This window comes from Tinamus guttatus, unplaced genomic scaffold, assembly GCF_059628265.1.
Source record: "Tinamus guttatus ecotype Peru unplaced genomic scaffold, ASM5962826v1 Tinamus_guttatus_pri_ptg001381l, whole genome shotgun sequence".
NCBI lineage: Eukaryota > Metazoa > Chordata > Aves > Tinamiformes > Tinamidae > Tinamus > Tinamus guttatus.
The window spans coordinates 1-18,140 of NW_028289915.1; the positions used below are offsets into that span (position 1 = coordinate 1).

Consider the following 18,140-nt stretch of genomic DNA (forward strand, 5'->3'; position numbering starts at 1 on the left):
CCCCCAATGGCCCCAATGCGCCCCAATGTCCCCCTATGTCCTCATTGTCCCCAAGGGTTCCCCAGTGTCCCCCAGTGTCCCCCAATATCTCCCAATGTCCCCAATGGTCCCCCAATGTCCGCCAATGTCCCCAATGTCCCCAAAGGTCCCCCAGTGTCTGCCAATGGTCCCAATGTCCCCAAGGGTCCCCCCAATGTCCCTCAATGTCCCCAATGTCCCCCAGGGTCCCCAGTGTCCCCCCAATGGCCGCAATGGACCCCAGTGTCCCCCAATGTCTGCCAATGTCCCCCACGGTCCCCAGTGTCCCCAAAGGTCCCCCCAATGTCCCCCAGTTTCCCCAAGTGTCCTCCAATGGCCCCAATAGGCCCCAGTGTCCCCCAATGTCCCCAAGGGTCCCCAAGAGTCCCCCAGTGTCCCCAATGTCCCCAATGTCCCCAAGTTTCCCCAAGAGTCCCCCAGTGTCCCCAAAGGTGCCCCATGGCCCCCAGTGTCCCCCAATGTCCCCAAGGGTCCCCTATGTCCCCAAGGGTCCCCCAATATCCCCAATGTCCTCAAGTGTCCCCCAATGTCCTGCAGGGTCCCCAAAGGTCCCCCCCATATCCCCAAGGGTCCCCCAGTGTCCCCCAATGTCCCCAGGGGTCCCCAATGTCCCCCAGTGTCCCCAAGGGTCCCCCAAAGTCTTCCAGTGTCCCCAGGGGTCCCCCAATGTCCCCCCAGTCTCCCTAAGGGTCCCCAAGTGTCATCCTTGAGTGTCCTGCCCAGGTGTCCCTGAGTGTCCCCAGGGGTCCATATGTCCCCAAAGTGGCCCCATGTCCCCCCTGGTGTCCCCAAGTGCTATTCCCAAGTGCGCCCCCCCATGTCCCCTCATGTCCCCCAGGTGTCCCTGAGTGTCCTCAGGGGTCCCCATGTGTCCTCCCTGGTGTCCCCATGTCCCCAAGTGTCTCCAAATGTCCCCAGGAGTCCCCAAGTGCCATTCCCAAGTGTCCCCCCATGTCCCCTGGTGTCCCTGAGTGGCTCCCTGGCGTCCCATGTTCCCAAAGTGTCCCCAAGTGCCATTCCCAAGTGTCCCCCGGTGTCCCCCCATGTCCCCGCCTGTCCCCAAGTGTCCCCAGGGATCCCCAAGTGCCATTCCCAAGTGTCCCCATGTCTCCCCTGGTGTCTGCCCATGTGCCCTCCTGTCCCTAAGTGTCCCCAGAGGTCCCCAAGTGGCAGCCCCAAGTGTCCCCCCAAGTGTCCCCCCCCATGTCCCCTGGTGTCCCCAAGTGTCCCCAAGTGTCCCCCCAGTGTTTCCATGTCCCCAAGTGTCCCCAAGTGCCATTCTCAAGCGTCCCCCATGTCCGCCCAGTGTCCCCCCATGTCCCCGCCTGTCCCCAAGTGTCCCCAGGGGTCCCCAAGTGTCCCCCTGGTGTCCCTGAGTGCCCCCCTTGTGTCCCCATGTCCCCCCCAGTGTCCCCTCTTGTCCCCAAGTGTCCCCAGGGGTCCCCAAGTGCCACCCCAAGTGTCCCCCCAAGCGTCCCCTCATGTCCCCAGGGGTCCCCCCATGTCCCCAAGTGTCCACAAGTGCCACCCCCAGGTGCCCCCCCATGTCCCCTGGTGTCCACAAGTGTCCCCCATGTCCCCAAGTGTCCCCAAGTGCCATTCCCAAGTGTCCCCCCAAGTGTCCCCCGGTGTCCCCCGGTGTCCCCAAGTGTCCCCATGTCCCCTCACCTCCTCCTCGTCCAGCATCAGCAGTTGGTTCCCGGAGATGATGCAGAACCGGGGGCTCCAGGGCGGGCGCTCGTAGGGCGACACGTAGGGCCCGCGGGACAGGGGGGCTCCTCGCACATCTGGAGGGGGGACCCCAAAAATGGGGGGGTCAGCGGGGAGCCCGGGCGGCCCCCCCTCCAGATGTGCGAAAACCCGGTGAAAAAAGCCCCCAAAATGAGGGAAAACGGCCCCAAAATGGGCACCCCCCCCCCTCGGACAAGGTGGGATGGGACGGGGGAGGCACCTATGGAAGGGGTTAAGGGGGGCAAAATGAGGGTTTCTGGCCCAAATTGGGGGGGTTTTACCCCAAAATGTGGGGGTTCTACTTCAAATGGGGAGTTCTAGCCCAAATTGGGGGATTTTACCCCAAAATGTGGGGGTTCTACCCCAAAATGGGGCGTTCTAGCCCAAAACTGGGGCATTCTAGCCCCGAAATAAGGATTTCTAGCCCCGAAATAGGGATTTCTAGCCCAAACAGGGAAATTTTATCCCAAAATGTGGGGATTCTATCCCAAAATGCGGAGTTGCTAGGCCAGATTGGAAGATTTTACCCCAAAATGGGGTAATACTACCCCAAAATGGGGGGTTGTAGCCCAAAATGAGGGGGTTCTATCCAAAAATGGGGGATTTCAGCCCTAAAAGGGGGGATACTAGCCCAAATTTGGGGATTTTTTCCCCAAAATACAGGGATTCTACCCCAAAATGGGGAGTTGCTAGCCCGAAATGGGGGGTGTTAGGCCAAAAAGGGGGATTATAGCCCTAAAAGAGGGATTTCTAGCCCAAAATGGGGGATTTTACCCCAAAATGTGAGGATTCTATCCCAAAAAGGGGATTTCTCGCCCAAACTGGGGGCTTTTTACACCAAAATGAGGGAATTCTACCCCAAAATGGGAGTTGCTAGCCCAAATTGGAAAAATTTACCCCCAAAATGGGCTAATTCTACCCAAAACGGGGGGTTCTAGCTCTAAAAGGGGGTTTCTAGCCCCAACTGGAGGATTTTTCCCCAAAATGGGGAGTTTCTAGTCCAAAATGGGGGGGTCCTACCCAAAAAGGGGGATTCTAGCCCAAAAAGGTTGAATTCCACCCCAAAATGGGGAGTTGCTAGCCCAGATTGGGGGATATTACCCCCAAATGAGGGAATTCTACCCCAAAATGGGGGATTCTAGCCCTAAAAGGGGGAGATTCTAGCCCCAAATGTGGGGGTTCTAGCCCAAACAGGGGGATTTTACCCCCAAATGGGGGAATTCTAGCCCAAAATTGGTGTTTCTAGTTCAAATTGTGGGATTTTACCCCAAAAGGAGGGAATTCTACCCCAAAATTGGGTTCTAGCCCCAAAATGGGGAGTTCTAGCCCAAAATGGAAAGTTTCAAGCCCGAATTGGGGGATTTTACCCCAACGTGGGTGATTCTAGCCCTAAAAGGGGGGCGTTCTTGCCATAAATTGGGGAGTTCTAGCCCAAAATGGGGGGTTCTAGCCCAAAATGGGGGGATTCTACCCCAGAAAGGGGAGTTTCTACCCCAAAATGGGGGGGGGGGGGGGTCCTACACAAAAATGGGGGATTCTAGCCCTAAATGGGGGTTTTTAGTCCATATTGGGGGATTTTACCCCAAACTGGGGGAATTCTAGCCCAAAATGGGGAGTTTCTAGCCCAAAATAGGAGGATCCTACATAAAAACGGGGGATTTTTGCCCTAGAAGGAGGGTTTTAGCCCCAAATGTGGAGGTTCCAGCCCAAATTGGGTGGTTCTAGCCCAAAATGGGGGAATTTACCCCAAAAGGAGGGGTCCTACCCAAAAATGGGGGATTCTAGCCCCAAAAGAGAGGTTTCTAGCCCAAACTGTGTTTTTTTTTCCCCAAAAATGCAGGGATTCTGCCCCAAAATGGGGATTTGCTAGCCCGAAGTGGGGGATTTAACCCCAAAATGAGGCAATTCTACCCCAAAATGGGGGGTTGTAGCCCAAATTGGGGTTTTTACCCCAAAATAGGGGAATTCTATCCCCAAAATTGGGGTTCTAGCCCATTTTGGGGGATTTTACCCCAAAATGGGGGAAATTTACCCCAAAATGGGGGGTTGTAGCCCAAAATGGGGGGTCCTACCCAAAAACTGGGGGATTCTAGCCCTAAAAAGGGGGGTTCTAGCCCAAAATACAGGGATTCTACCCCAAAATGGGGAGTTTCTAGCCCAAAATGGGGGGGTCCTGCCCCAAAATGGGGGATTCCAGCCCGAATTGGGGGATTTTAGTGCAAAAGGAGGGAGTTCTACCCCAAAATGAGGGATTCTAGCCCAAAAATGGGAGGTTCTAGCCCAAAATGGGGAATTGCTGGCCCAAATTGAGGGATTTGAATTCAAAATGAGGGGTTTCTAGCCCAAACTTGGGGGTTCTAGCCCAAAAATGGGCAGTTGCTAGCCCAATTTGGGGGGTTTTACCCCAAAAGGAAGGAATTCTACCCCAAAACGGGGGTTTCTACCCCAAAATGGGAGTTTCTAGCCCTAAAATGGGAGGGTCCTACTCAAAAACGGGGTGTTGCTAGCCCAAATCAGGGGAATTTACCCCAAAATAGGGGAATTCTACTGCAAAAAGGGGAATTCTAGCCTAAAATGGGGGGACTCTACCCAAAAATGGGGGATTCTAGCCCTAAAAGGGCGATTTCTAGCCCAAACTGGGGGATTTTACCCCAAAATGTGGGGATTCTATGCCAAAATGGGGGGTTTCTAGCCAAAAATGGGGATATTCTAGCCCACAATAACAAGTTTCTACCCCAAAATGGGGGTTTCTAGCCCAAATTGGGGGATTTCACCCCAAAATGTGGGGGATTCTAGTCCAAAAAGGGGAATTATAGCCCAAATCGGGGGATTTCACCCCAAAATAGGGGAATTCAAACCCAAAATGGGGAGTTTCTACCCCAAAATGGGGTGTCCTACCCCAAAATGGGGGATTCTGTTCCTAAATGTGGAGGTTCTACCCCAAACTGGGGGATTTCACCCCAAAATGGGAGATTCTAGCCCGAAAACGGGGATTACTAACCCAAAATGGGGCGTTCCAGTCCAAAATTGGGGATTTTACCCCAAAATGTGGGGAATTCTAGCCCTAAATGGGGATTTCTAGCTAAAATGGGGGGTTTCCAGGCCAAATTGGGTGATTTTACCCTAAAATGGGGGATTCTGTCAAAAAATGAGGGAATTATAGCCCAAAAAGGGAGGTGTCTAGGTCAAAATGGGGATTTCTAGCCCAAATGAGGAGATTCTAGCCCAAAATGGGGATTTCAAGCCCAAATTAGGGGATATTACCCCAAAATGGGAGGAATTTGCCCAAAACCTGGGTATTCTAGCCCCAAATAGGGGATGTATACCCCAAAGTGGGAGATTCTAGGCCAAAAAGGGGGATTATTAGCCCAAAATGGGGGGGTTCTAGGCCAAATTGGGGGATTTCACCCCAAAATGTGGGAGATTCTAGTCTAAAAAGGGGAATTATAGCCCAAATCGGGGGATTTCACCCCAAAATAGGGTAATTCTACCCACAAATGGGGAAATACTACCCCGAAATGGGGGATTTCAGCTCTAAAAGAGGGGGTTCTAGCCCAAAATGTGGGGTTTCTAACCCAAATTGAAAGATTTTGCCTCCAAATGGGGGGTTCTAGCCCCAAATGAGGGACTCGCCCAAAAACGGGGATTTCTAGTTAAGAATTGGGGGATTCCAATCCAAAATGGGGGATTTTACCCCCAAAAGGAGGGTTTCTATCCCAAATTGAGGGGATCCTACCCCAAATTGGGTCATTTTACCTCAAAATGGGGGGGTCCTAACCCAAAAGGGGGGGATTCTACCCCAAAATGGGGGTTCCAGGCCCAAAATAATGAGATTCTACCCCCAAATGGGGAAATTATAGACTTAAAAGGGGGGATTCTACCCCAAAACGGGGTCCCCCGCCAATGTGGGTGACCCCCCGCAAAAAAACCCGAAAACCCGATAAATCACCCCAAAATCCGCTCCCCCCCCCGAAAACGGCCCAAAGTGCCCGAAACCGCCGCAAATGCCCCAAACCGGGGCAGTTTTCCCCCAAAACGGGGCGAAACTCCCCAAATCGGGGGGAAGCTCCCCCCAAATCGGGGCGAAACGCCCCAAATCCGGGGGGAAGCTGCCCGAAACGGGGGGAAATTCCCCCGCAACGGGGCGAAACTCCCCAAATCGGGCGATTCCCCCCCAAAAAGCCGGGGGTGGGGGAGGGGCCGCGCAGCCGCCGCCGTTGCCCGGCAACCGCGGCCCACCCGCGCGCGTGGGGGTGGGGGCGGCCCGGACGCCTGGGCCCCTTCCCCCCGATGCGGTTTTTTTTTTTGGGGGGGGGGGGGCAGCCGGACGCCTGGGCCCCCCCCGCAGCATCCCCGGACGCCTGGGCCCCCCCTCCTCTCTATCCCCCCCCCCCCCGGACGCCTGGGCCCCCCTCCCATAACCAACCCCCCCCCGCGGGGGTGGCACCCGGACGCCTGGGCCCCTCCGGCCTCCCACGCTCCCGCCCGGACGCCTGGGCCCCTCCAGGAGCCCGTTTATATGGGGGGGGGGGACCCGGACGCCTGGGCCCCCTCCACCCCCGCGTTGATTTGGGGGGGGGGGGGGGCAGGTCCCCTATATCGGGGGAGGGGGGGGGCCCGGACGCCTGGGCCCCCTTGGGCCTCCCACGGGCAATAGGGAGGGGCCCGGACGCCTGGGCCCCCCTCGCTGTTAATGGCGGGGGGGGGACCCGGACGCCTGGGCCCCTTCTATGTTGGGGCGGGGGGGGGGACCGGACGCCTGGGCCCCTTTGGGCCTCCCACGGCCAATAACGGCGGGGGGGGGGGGGGGGGGCACCCGGACGCCTGGGCCCCCCCCGGCCCCATTTCTGTCCCCAACTGGGTCAGGCCGAGCCGGGGGGGGGGGGGGGGCAGGTCGCTTGTCCCCCCCCCCCCTCCGGTCCCGGTTCCGGTCCCGGTTCCCCCCCCTCCCCCGTCGCTGTCCGCGGTGCTGAAGGCGCCGCCGGGTCCCCCCCCCCCCACCCCCGGTCCCCGCGTTGTCACCCCCCCCCCCCCAGCACCGACCCCCCCCCATCCATGTCCCCCCCCGCGTTGTCACCCCCCCCCGCGTTGTCACCCCCTCCCGCGTTGTCACCCCCCCCCACCCGGCGCTGTCCCCGCGTTGTCGCCGCGTCCCCCCCCCCGTTGTCACCATATCCCCCCCCCGCGTTGTCACCATGTCCCCCCCCCCGTTGTCACCATGTCCCCCCCCCCCGTTGTCGCCGTGTCCCCCCCCCGGTACCTCGGAAGGGGACATAGGACATGGTGGTTCCTCCGCTACCCCCGGGCTCCGGGCATGGGCGGCGCGGGGGCACCCACAGCCGCCCGGGGCGGGGCCCAGGCGTCCGGGAGGGGCCCCGGCGTCCGGGAGGGGCCCCGGCGTCCGGGGGGGGGGGGGCTGGAAGCGGTTGTTGGGGGTGGGGGGGGGGCCCCGGCGTCCGGGCGCTCGCGGCGGCGGCGGCTGCGGTTGGGGGGGGCGGAAAGGGCCGCGGCCCCTTTAAGGGCCGCCCCTCCCTCCCCCCCCCCCCCCAATTCGCGGGGACGGCGACGCGGGTGGCACCGAGACCCCCCCTCCCCCCGGTGCCACCAGGGCCACCAACGTCCCGGGTGGCATCAGTGTCCCCAGGGCCACCAGTGTCACTGATGGCACCAGGGTCACCAGCTGCACTGAGGCCACCAAGGCCTCTGGTGGCATCAGTGTCCCCAGGGCCACCAGGGTCCCCAGGGCCACCAGTGTCATCAACGTCCCAAGTGGCACCAGTGTCCCCAGGGCCACCAGTGTCCCCCATTCCCAGGGCCACCAGTGTCACCAGTGTCCCTGGTGGCACTGGTGTCCCTGAGGCCACCAATGTCAGCAATGTCCCAAGTGGCTCTGGTGTCCCCAGGGCCACCAGGGGCCACCAGTGTCACCAATGTCACTGACATCCGAAGTGGAACCAGAGTCACCAGTCGCATCAGGGCCACCAAGGCCCCTGGTGACACCAGTGTCCCCAGGACCTCCAGTGTCACCCATTCCCAGGGCCACCAGTGTCACCAATGTCCCAGGTGGCATCAGTGTCCCCAGGGCCACCAGTGTCACTGATGGCACCAGGGTCACCAGCTGCACTGGGGCCACCAAGGCCTCTGGTGGCACCAGTGTCCCCAGGGCCACCAGGGTCCCCAGGGCCACCAGTGTCCCCCGTTCCCAGGGCCACCAGCGTCATCAATGTCCCAGGTGGCACCAGTGTCCCCAGGGCCACCAGTGTCACCCATTCCCAGGGCCACCAGTGTCACCAATGTCACCAGGGTCTGATGTGGCACCAGCTGCACTAGGGCCACCAAGGCCCCTGGTGGCATCGGTGTCCCCAGGGCCACCAGTGTCACCCATTCCCAGGGCCACCAGTGTCATAAATGTCCCAAGCGGCACCAGTGTCCCCAGGGCCACCAGGGGCCACCAGTGTCACCGATGTCACTGACATCTGAAGTGGCACCAGGGTCACCAGTCGCATCAGGGCCACCAAGGCCCCTGGTGACACCGGTGTCCCCAGGGCCACCAGTGTCACTGACATCCCTGGTGGCACCAGTGTCTCCCGGGCCACCAGAGTCTCCAGGGCCACCAGTGTCATCAACGTCCCAAGTGGCACCAGGGTCCCCAGGGCCACCAGGGGCCACCAGTGTCACCGATGTCACTGACATCTGAGGTAGCACCAGGGTCACCAGCCACACCAGGGCCACCAAAGCCCCTGGTGGCACCAGTGTCCCCAAGGTCCTGGGTGCCACCGGTGTCCCCAGGGCCACCAGTGTCCCCCATTCCCAGGGCCACCAGTGTCATCAATGTCCCAGGTGGCACCGGTGTCCCCGGGGCCATCAGTGTCACTGATGTCACCAGGGTCTGATGTGGCACCAGGGTCACCAGCCGCACGGGGCCACCAAGGCCCCTGGTGGCATCAGTGTCCCCAGGGCCACCAGGGTCTCCAGGGCCACCAGTGTCACCCATTCCCAGGGCCACCAGTGTCACCAACATCCCAGGTGGCACCAGGGTCCCTGGGGCCACCAGTGTCATCAACGTCCCAAGTGGCGCCAGGGTCCCCAGTGTCACCAATGTCCCAGATGGCACCAGTGTCCCCAGGGCCACTGGGGGCCGCCAGGGTCCCCAGGAGGGTGGCAGCAGGGCTCGGGGAGGGCGGGGGGTTTGCACACGTGTGTGCAAGGGGGAGACGACTGTGCAAGGGGGGGGACACAGGGACGGTGACAGTGACAATGTGGGCGGGGGTTGCACACGCGCAGGGTTTGCACGAGGATTTGCACACTCGTGGGTGCTGCTTGCACGGGGATTTGCCCACGCGGGGCCTTGCAGGAGCATTTGCACACTCGGGTGCTTGCACAAGGATTTGCACACTCGTGGGTGCTGCTTGCACGGGGATTTGCCCGCGCGGGGCCTTGCAGGAGCATTTGCACACTCGGGTGCTTGCACAAGGATTTGCACACTCGTGGGTGCTGCTTGCACGGGGATTTGCATGCGCAGGGGCTTGCAGGAGCATTTGCACACTCGGGTGCTTGCACAAGGATTTGCACACGCACAGGGTTTGCACACTCGTGAGTGCTGCTTGCACGTGCAGGGGCTTGCAGGAGCATTTGCACACTCGGGTGCTTGCACAAGGATTTGCACACTCATGAGTGCTGCTTGCACAGGGATTTGCATGCACAGGGGCTTGCAGGAGCATTTGCACACTCGGGTGCTTGCACAAGGATTTGCACACGCACAGGGTTTGCACACTCGTGAGTCCTGCTTGCACGGGGATTTGCACGTGCAGGGGCTCGCAGGAGCATTTGCACACTCGGGTGCTTGCACAAGGATTTGCACACTCGTGAGTGCTGCTTGCACGGGGATTTGCACGCACAGGGGCTTGCAGGAGCATTTGCACACTCAGGTGCTTGCACAAGGATTTGCACACGCACAGGGTTTGCACACTCGTGAGTGCTGCTTGCACGTGCAGGGCTTGCAGGAGCATTTGCACACTCGGGTGCTTGCACAAAGGTTTGCACACGCACGGGGTTTGCACACTTGTGAGTGCTGCTTGCACGGGGATTTGCACAAGCAGGGGATTTGCATGTGCAGACCAGGGCTTGCATGGGGATTTGCACACGCACTGTGGTTTGCACACCCAGAAGCCGTGCGTGCATAAGGATTTGCACATGCATGGGCTTTGCACGAGGATTTGCACATTCATGGGGGGGGTACTTGCATGGGATTTGCACATGCAGGGGGATTTGCACACCCAGGCCAAGGCTTGCACGGGGGTTTGCACACACTCAGGGTTTGCACACCTATGTGTGGTGCTTGCGCGAGGATTTGCACACGCACTGGGGTTGGCACACCCAAAAGCCCTGTGTGCAAAAGCTTTGCACATGCATAGGATTTGCACACCTCTGTGTGGCGAGTGCATGGGGATTTGCACACGCGCAGGGGGTTTGCACGCCCGGAGGCCCCGCATGCACGAGGATTTGCACATGCATGGGCTTTGCACGAGCATTTGCACACACAGGATCGTGCCCGCGCTGGGCGCGTTGCACACGTGGGATTTGCACGCCCGTGGGCGGTGCTTGCACGGGGATTTGCACAGGCATTTGCATGTGCAAAAGGGGTTGCACACGCGGGGGGGTCATTGCACGGGGTGGGGGTCGTTGCACACGGGGGGGGGGTTCTTTGCACACGGGTGGGTCTTTGCACACGGGGGGGTTGTTGCACACGCGGGGGGGTTCTTTGCACACGGGGGAGTCTTTGCACACGGTGGGGTCTTTGCACACGCAGGGGGGGGTCGTTGCACACGTGGGTTGTTGCACACGGGGGGTTGTTTTACACGGCGGGGTCTTTGCACACGCGGGGGGGTTCTTTGCACACGGGGGGGTCGTTGCACACGGGGGGGTTGTTGCACACGGGGGAGTCTTTGCACACGGCGGGGTCTTTGCACACGCGGGGGGGGGTCGTTGCACACGGGGGGTCATTGCACACGGCGCGGTCGTTGCACACGGGGGGGGTCGTTGCGGCGGGGGAGGGTCCCTTTAACGGGGGGGGGGGGGGGGTCGCGCTCCCGCCCACGTGGCCGCGGGGACGCGCGCGGTCCCCGCAGGCCCCGCCCCTTCCCCCGCTCCCGCGCGCGCGCGCCGAGGAGGGGGCGTGTCCGGGTGGGGGGCGGGGCTACGGCGGGAGGGGGGGCGGAGCGCGGTGACGCGGGGAAGGGGCGGGGCCAATGACGTGCAGGGGAGGGCGGGGACTCGCCGGGGCGCGGTGACGTAACGGGGGAAGGGGCGGGGCACGCCGCCGCGAGAGGCGGGGCGCGGTGACGTCAGGGGGCGGGGCGCGGTGACGTCAGGCGCGCTGGAGCGGCGGCGGGTACGGGCGCAGCGCGGAGCCCGCGCGGGGGGGGCCCTATAGGGTGCGGGGGGGTCCTATAGGGTGCGGGGGGGGCCATATATGGGGCTGGGGGGGAGGGTCTATAGGGGCCCTATGGGGGACGGGGGGCGGGGCTATGGGACGTATAGGAGTTGGGGGAGGCGGCTTGGGGGAGTATAGAGGGCCATATATGGGACTGGGGCCGTATATGGGGCTGTGGGGGGTGTATATGGGACTAGGGGCCTGTATGTGGGGCTGGAGGGGCCGTATATGGGGCTGGGGGGCCATATATGGGTTGGAGGGACATATATGGGGTATAGAGGGCCGTATATGGGGTTGGGGGCCATATATGGGGTATAGAGGGCCGTATGTGGGGCTGGGGGGACCGTATATGGGACTGGAGGGGTCGTATAGGGGGCTGGGGGGCCATATATGGGGTTGGGGGCCGTATATGGGACTGGGGGGCCGTATATAGGGCCGGGGGCGCAGGGTGTGGGGCCTGGAGGGAGATTGGGGCCGTATATGGGGCTGGGAGTCCATGTATGGGGCCAGGGGGGCAATACATGGGGTGGGGGGGCCGTCTTGGGGCTATCTATAGGGCCGAGGGGGACCATATATGGGGCTGGGGGTCCCCATATGGGCTCGGGGCTGTCTATAGGGCTGGGGGGGCAGCACGTGCGGCTGGGGGGGGGGGCGCTTGGGGCCATATATGGGGCTGGGGGGACCCTATAGGGGCCCTGGGGGGGGTATGTGGGGCAGGGGGGTCCCTATAGGGCCTATAGGGGGCGGGGGGGGGGGGTGACGCGGCGCTGGCTCTTCCGGCAGGACGGTCCCCCCCCCCACCCCGCAATGAGGCCGGGCTGCGCCGTGAGTCAGCGCCCGTCGCGATAGGACCCCCCCCCGTCGCGATAGGAACCCCCCCCCCGTCGCGATAGGGACCCCCCCGTCGCGATAGGGACCCTCCTGTCGCCATAGGGACCCCCCTGTCACGATAGGGACCCACCTCGGGGTATTAGGGACCCCTCAGGGACCCGTATCACGATAGGGATCCTTCTGTCGTGATAGTGACCCCCTGTCACGATAGGAACCCCCTGGGGTGATAGGGACCCCTCCTGGGGCAATAGGGACCCCCCCGGGGACCGGTATCGCGATAGGGACCCCCCTGTCACGATAGGAACCCCCTGGGGTGATAGGGACCCCCCGTGGGGCAATAGGGACCCCCTTGGGGACCGGTATCGCGATAGGGACCCCCCTGTCGCGATAGGAACCCCCTGGGGTGATAGGGACCCCCCGTGGGGCAATAGGGACCCCTCGGGGACCGGTATCACGATAGGGATCCTCCTGTCATGATAGGGACCCCCTGTCACGATAGGAACCCCCTGGGATGATGGGGACCCCTCCTGGGGCAATAGGGACCCCTCGGGGACCGGTATCATGATAGGGACCCTCCTGTCGCGATAGGGACCCCTTGTGGTGATAGGAACCCCCTGGGACAATCGGGACCCCCCCCCGGGACAATAGGGACGCCCCTGGGGACCAGTATCGCGATAGGGACCCCCCTGTCGTGATAGGGACCCCCTGTCGTGATAGGGACCCCCTGGGGCAATAGGGACCTCCCCAGAGATGGGAATCGCGATAGGGAACCCCCCAAAGTGATAGGGACCCCTTGGAGACAGATATCGCGATAGGGACCCCCTGGGGACCAGTATCGTGATAGGGACACCCTGGGGACGGGTATCACAATAGGGACCCCCCGCCGTCGCGATAGGGACCCCCCCCCCCCAGGGATGGGAATTGCGATAGGGACCTCGTGGGACAGGTATCGCGATAGGGACCCCCCCGGGCTGGATATCGCGATAGATGGGGACGCCCTGGGGACGGGTGTCGCGATAGACGGGGACTGGATGTGGTGACACGGGTGGCCCTGGGGACGTGCCGGGTGTCGCGACGTTCCCCATGTCACAACATTAAGCACGTCACGACATTCCGGGTGTCACCATGCACCGGGTGTTACGACTTTCCCTGTGTCACGACATTTCGGGTGTCGTGACATTCTGGGTGTCACCACACACCGGGCGTCGCGACATTCCCCGTGTCACGACATTCCGGGTGTCACCACGTGCCGGCTGTCACGACATTCCAGGTGTCACGACTTTCCGGGTGTCGCGGCATTCTGGATGTTGCCATGCGCCGGGTGTCGCGACATTTCCCATGTCGCAACATTCCGCATGTCGTGACATTCCACGTGTCACCACGCGCCAGGTGTCGTGACATTCCGGGTGTCATGACATGCTGGGTGTCATGACGTTCCCTGTGTCACGACATTCCGGGTGTCGTGACATTCCGGCTGTCACCACACACCGGGTGTCGCAACATTCCCCGTGTCATGACATTGTGCATGTCACGACATTCCGGGTGTCCCCACGTGCCAGGTGTCACGACATTCCGGGTGTTGCGACATTCCCGGTGTCACCATGCGCCGCCGGCTGTCGTGACATTCCCAGTGTCGCAACATTTCCCGGTGTCGCGACATTCCCGGTGTCGTGACATTCTGGCTGTCGCGACATTCCCGGTGTCACCATGCGCCGGCTGTCGCGACATTCCGGGTGCCACCACGTGCGGGGTGTCACGACACTCCGGGTGTCACGACATTCCGCATGTCGCAGCATTCCGGGTGTCACCACGTGCCAGGTGTCGCGACATTCCGGGTGTCACCACGCGCCGGCTGTCGCGACATTCCGACCGTCGTGACATTCCCGGTGTCGCGACATTCCGGCCGTCGCGACATTCCGGGTGTCACCCCTTCCCCCCCCCCCCCCCAACAGGCGCTGGCGCTGGTGGCCCTGGTGGCGTCGGTGTCACTCGGTCCCCGGCGCCTCCTGGCCATGGCCACCGGCACCTACGTCCCCGGCAGCCTCTCGGCCGCCTTTGTCACCTGCCCCAGCGAGAAGGTGGCCAAGGACCTCGCCAGGTGGGTGGCACTTGGGGACACCGGGGGACACTCGCGTGGGGACACCTGGGGACACTGGGGGACACGCAGAGGTGGTTGGGGACACTGGGGGACACTCGCATGGGGATGCTCAGGGACACCTAGGGACACTTGGGGACAACCAGGGGCGGTCGGGGACACTTGGGGACAGTGGGGGACACTCGCATGGGTACACTGAGGGACACCCAGGGGCAGTCGGGTACGCCTGGGGACACTGGGGGACACTCGCATGGGGACACCTGGGGACACTGAGGGACACCCAGGGATGGTCGGGGACACTTGGGGACACTGGGGGACACTCACATGAGGATGCTCAGGGACACCTGGGGACACTTGGGGACAACCAGGGGTGGTCGGGGACACTTGGGGACACTGGGGGACACCCAGGGGTGGTTGGGGACACTCATACAGGGACACCTGGGGACATCCAGGAGTGGTTGGGGACACCGGGGGACACTCGCATAGGGACACTTGAGGACACTGGGGGACACCCAGGGGTGGTCAGGGACGCTTGGTGGCACTGGGGGACACTCAGGGACACCCAGGTGGTGGTCAGGGACACTGGGGGACACCATGGGACACTGGGGGACACTCACATGGAGGCGCTTGGGGACACTGGGGGACAGCAGGGGACAATCGGGGTGGTCGGGGCTACTGGGGGACATTTATGTGGGGACGCTCGGGGACACTGAGGGACACCCAGGGGCGGTCGGGGACACTTGGGGACACTGGATGACACTCGGGGACACCCAGGTGATGGTCGGGGACACTTGAGGACACCTGGGGTCACTTGGGGGCACTCACACGGGGACATCTGGGGACACTTGGGGACAACCAGGGGTGGTCGGGGATGCTTGGGGACACTGGGGGACACTCGCATGGGGACACTCAGGGACACCTGGGTGGTGGTTGGGGATGCTGGGGGACACCGGGGGACAACAGGGGACAATCCGGGGTGGTCGGGGACACTGGGAGACACTGAAGGACACCCAGAGGTGGTCGGGGACGCTCGGGGACACTTGGGGACCCTTGGGGACACCGAGCAACACTCAGGGACACCCAGGTGATGGTTGGGGACACCTGGTGTCACTTGGGGACACTCGCACGGGGACACCTGGGGACACCCAGGGGTGGTTGGGGACTCACAGGGACACTGGGGGACACTCTCATGGGGATGCTTAGGGACACCTGGGGACACTTGGGGACAACCAAGGGCGGTCAGGGACACTCACGTGGGGACACCTGGGGACACCGGGGCACACCCAGGGGTGGCTGGGGACACTCGGAGACACTTGGGGACAACCAGAGGTGGTCGGGGATGGTTGGGGACACCTGGGGACACTCAGGGACACTCACGTAGGGACACCTGGGGACACTGGGGCACACCCAGGGGTGGTTGGGGACACTCGGGGACACTCAGGGACACTTGGAGGTGGTCAGGGACGCTTAGCGACACCAGGGGACACTTGGGGACGATCGGGGATGCCAAGGGACACCTGGGGACGCTCAGGGGTGCTCGGGGACCTTCAGGGAGATCTGGGGACGCTTGGGGACAATTGGGGACACTTGGGGACGTCGCGGTGACGCACTGTCCCCTCCCACAGGGCCCTGGTGGAGAAGCGGCTGGCGGCCTGTGTCAACGTGGTGCCCCAGGTCACCTCCATGTGAGCGGGGACACGGGTGACACCGCGGGTGACACCGCAGGGGACATGGGGGTGGCCCGGGGGACATGGGGATGGAGAGAGGGGGACGTGGAGGTGGCCCTGAGGGACATCAGGTTGGGAGTCATTGGGGACAAGGGGACATGGGGATGGGGACAGGGGGATGTGGAGGTGGCCCTGGGTGACACTGGGGTGGGAGTTGTTGGGGACAAGGGGACATGGGGGTGGCCTGGGGGACATGCGGATGGGGACAGGGGGACATGGAGGTGGCCCTGGGTGACACTGGGGTGGGAGTTGTTGGGGACAAGGGGACACGGGGGTGACCTGGGGGACATGGGGACAGGGAGGTGGCCCTGGGTGACACTGGGGTGGGAGTTGTTGGGGACAAGGGGACACGGGGGTGACCTGGGGGACATGGGGACAGGGAGGTGGCCCTGGGTGACACTGGGGTGGGAGTTGTTGGGGACTAGGGGACACGGGGGTGGCCGGGGGGGGGTTGATACAGGGAGCGGGTGCTGGCAGGGGGACATGGGGACAGTGGTGGCACAGGATGGAGGGACATGGGTGGCCCGGGGCGGGGGAGGATACAGAGGAGGGTGGGGACATGGGGGACATGGGGTTGGGGACACACGGGGTTGGGGACATGGGGACACGGGGTTGGGGACATGGGGTTAGGGACATGGGGGACAGGAGGTTGGGGACACGGGGGTTGGGGACATAAGAGGTGGGGGACACAGGAGGTGGGGGACACGGGTTGGGGACATGGGGGACATGGGAGGTTGGGGACACAGGAAGTTGGGGACATAGGGGACACAGGTTGGGGACACGGGGGTTGGGGACATGGGGGTTGGGGACATGGGGGACATGGGAGGTCAGGGACATGGGGGGTTGGGGACATGGGGACACAGGAGGTTGGGGACACGAGGGGTTGGGGACATGGGGGACATGGGGGTTGGGGATACGGGGGGTTGGGGACACGGGGGTTGGGGACACAGGAGGTTGGGGACATGGAGGACACGGGGTTGGGGACATGGGGAATTGGGGACATGGGGACACAAGAGGTTGGGGACACGAGGGGTTGGGGACATGGGGGACGGGGATACGGGGGGTTGGGGACACGGGGGTTGGGGACACGGGAGGTTGGGGACATGGGGGGTTGGGGACATGAGGACATGGGGGGTTGGGGACATAGGGACACAGGAGGTCAGGGACACAGGAGGTTGGGGACATGGGGGGTTGGGGACATGAGGACATAGGGGGTTGGGGACACAGGAGGTTGGGGACATGGAGGACACGGGGTTGGGGACATGGGGAATTGGGGACATGGGGACACAGGAGGTTGGGGACATGGAGGACACGGGGTTGGGGACATGAGGGGCTGGGGACACAGGAGGTTGGGGACACAGGAGGTTGGGGACATGGGGGACACGGGAGGTCGGGGACGCAGGAGGTTGGGGACATGGGGACACACGGGAGGTTGGGGACACACGGGAGGTTGGGGACATGGGGGTTGGGGACATGGGGGGTTGGGGACATGGGGACACGGCGCTTTGTCACCCCCAGCTACGAGTGGAAGGGGAAGGTGGAGGAGGACAGCGAGGTCCTGCTGGTGAGTGGGGACAAGGGCAGCGTCACCCGCGGGGTGACGTGTCACCCCTGGGGCGATGTCACCCGCGGCCGGTGTCACCCATGGGGCCGCGTCACCGCGTCACTGTTGTCCCCGTTGTCCCCGCAGATGATCAAGACGCGGAGCTCCCGCATCCCGGCGCTGGCCGAGTTCGTGCGGTGAGCGGCGGGTGACACCGGGTGACACCGGGTGACACCGGGTGACACCAGGTGCCACCGGGTGCCACCGGCGCTGACCGCCGCGTGTCCCCGCGCGGTGTCCCCAGCTCCGCGCACCCCTACGAGGTGGCCGAGGTCATCGCGGTGCCGGTGACGCAGGGCAACCCCCCCTACCTGCGCTGGGTGCAGGACGCCGTCCCCGAGGGCGCCGGTGACAGCGACAGCGGGTGACAAGTGCCACCGCGCGAGGACGCCGGTGACAGCGGGTGACGAGTGCCACCGCGCGCCTCAATAAACGTCCCCGAGGTCCCCTCGCTTGTCCCCGCGGAGCCGCCCGCTCTTTATTGCCGCCGGTGTCCCCCCCTCCGCGCCGATGTCCCCGATGTCCCCGATGTCCCCTCAGAGGATGGCGCTGCCACCCCACTCCACCAGGTACTGGACGGTGCCATCGAGTGTCACCCGCCGGGCCAGCACCCGGGCCACGTCCCCCGCGGGCCGCGGTGGCCGCCCCCCCGCGCCGGGGGCCACCGGCGGGGACGGGGGA

At 62.9% G+C, this 18,140-nt stretch overlaps 1 protein-coding gene across 1 annotated transcript; it reads left to right on the forward strand.

The window, feature by feature from the left end:
- The first annotated feature begins 103 nt into the window (after positions 1-103).
- On the forward strand, positions 104-17,827 carry LOC148590385 (protein CutA homolog). Its single transcript, XM_088539095.1, has 8 exons — positions 104-126; positions 263-341; positions 573-638; positions 13,987-14,132; positions 15,755-15,814; positions 17,375-17,420; positions 17,547-17,596; positions 17,704-17,827. Exons 1-8 carry the CDS (start codon positions 104-106, stop codon positions 17,825-17,827), a joined length of 594 nt encoding a protein of 197 aa, XP_088395221.1.
- The last annotated feature ends 313 nt before the right edge of the window (positions 17,828-18,140 follow it).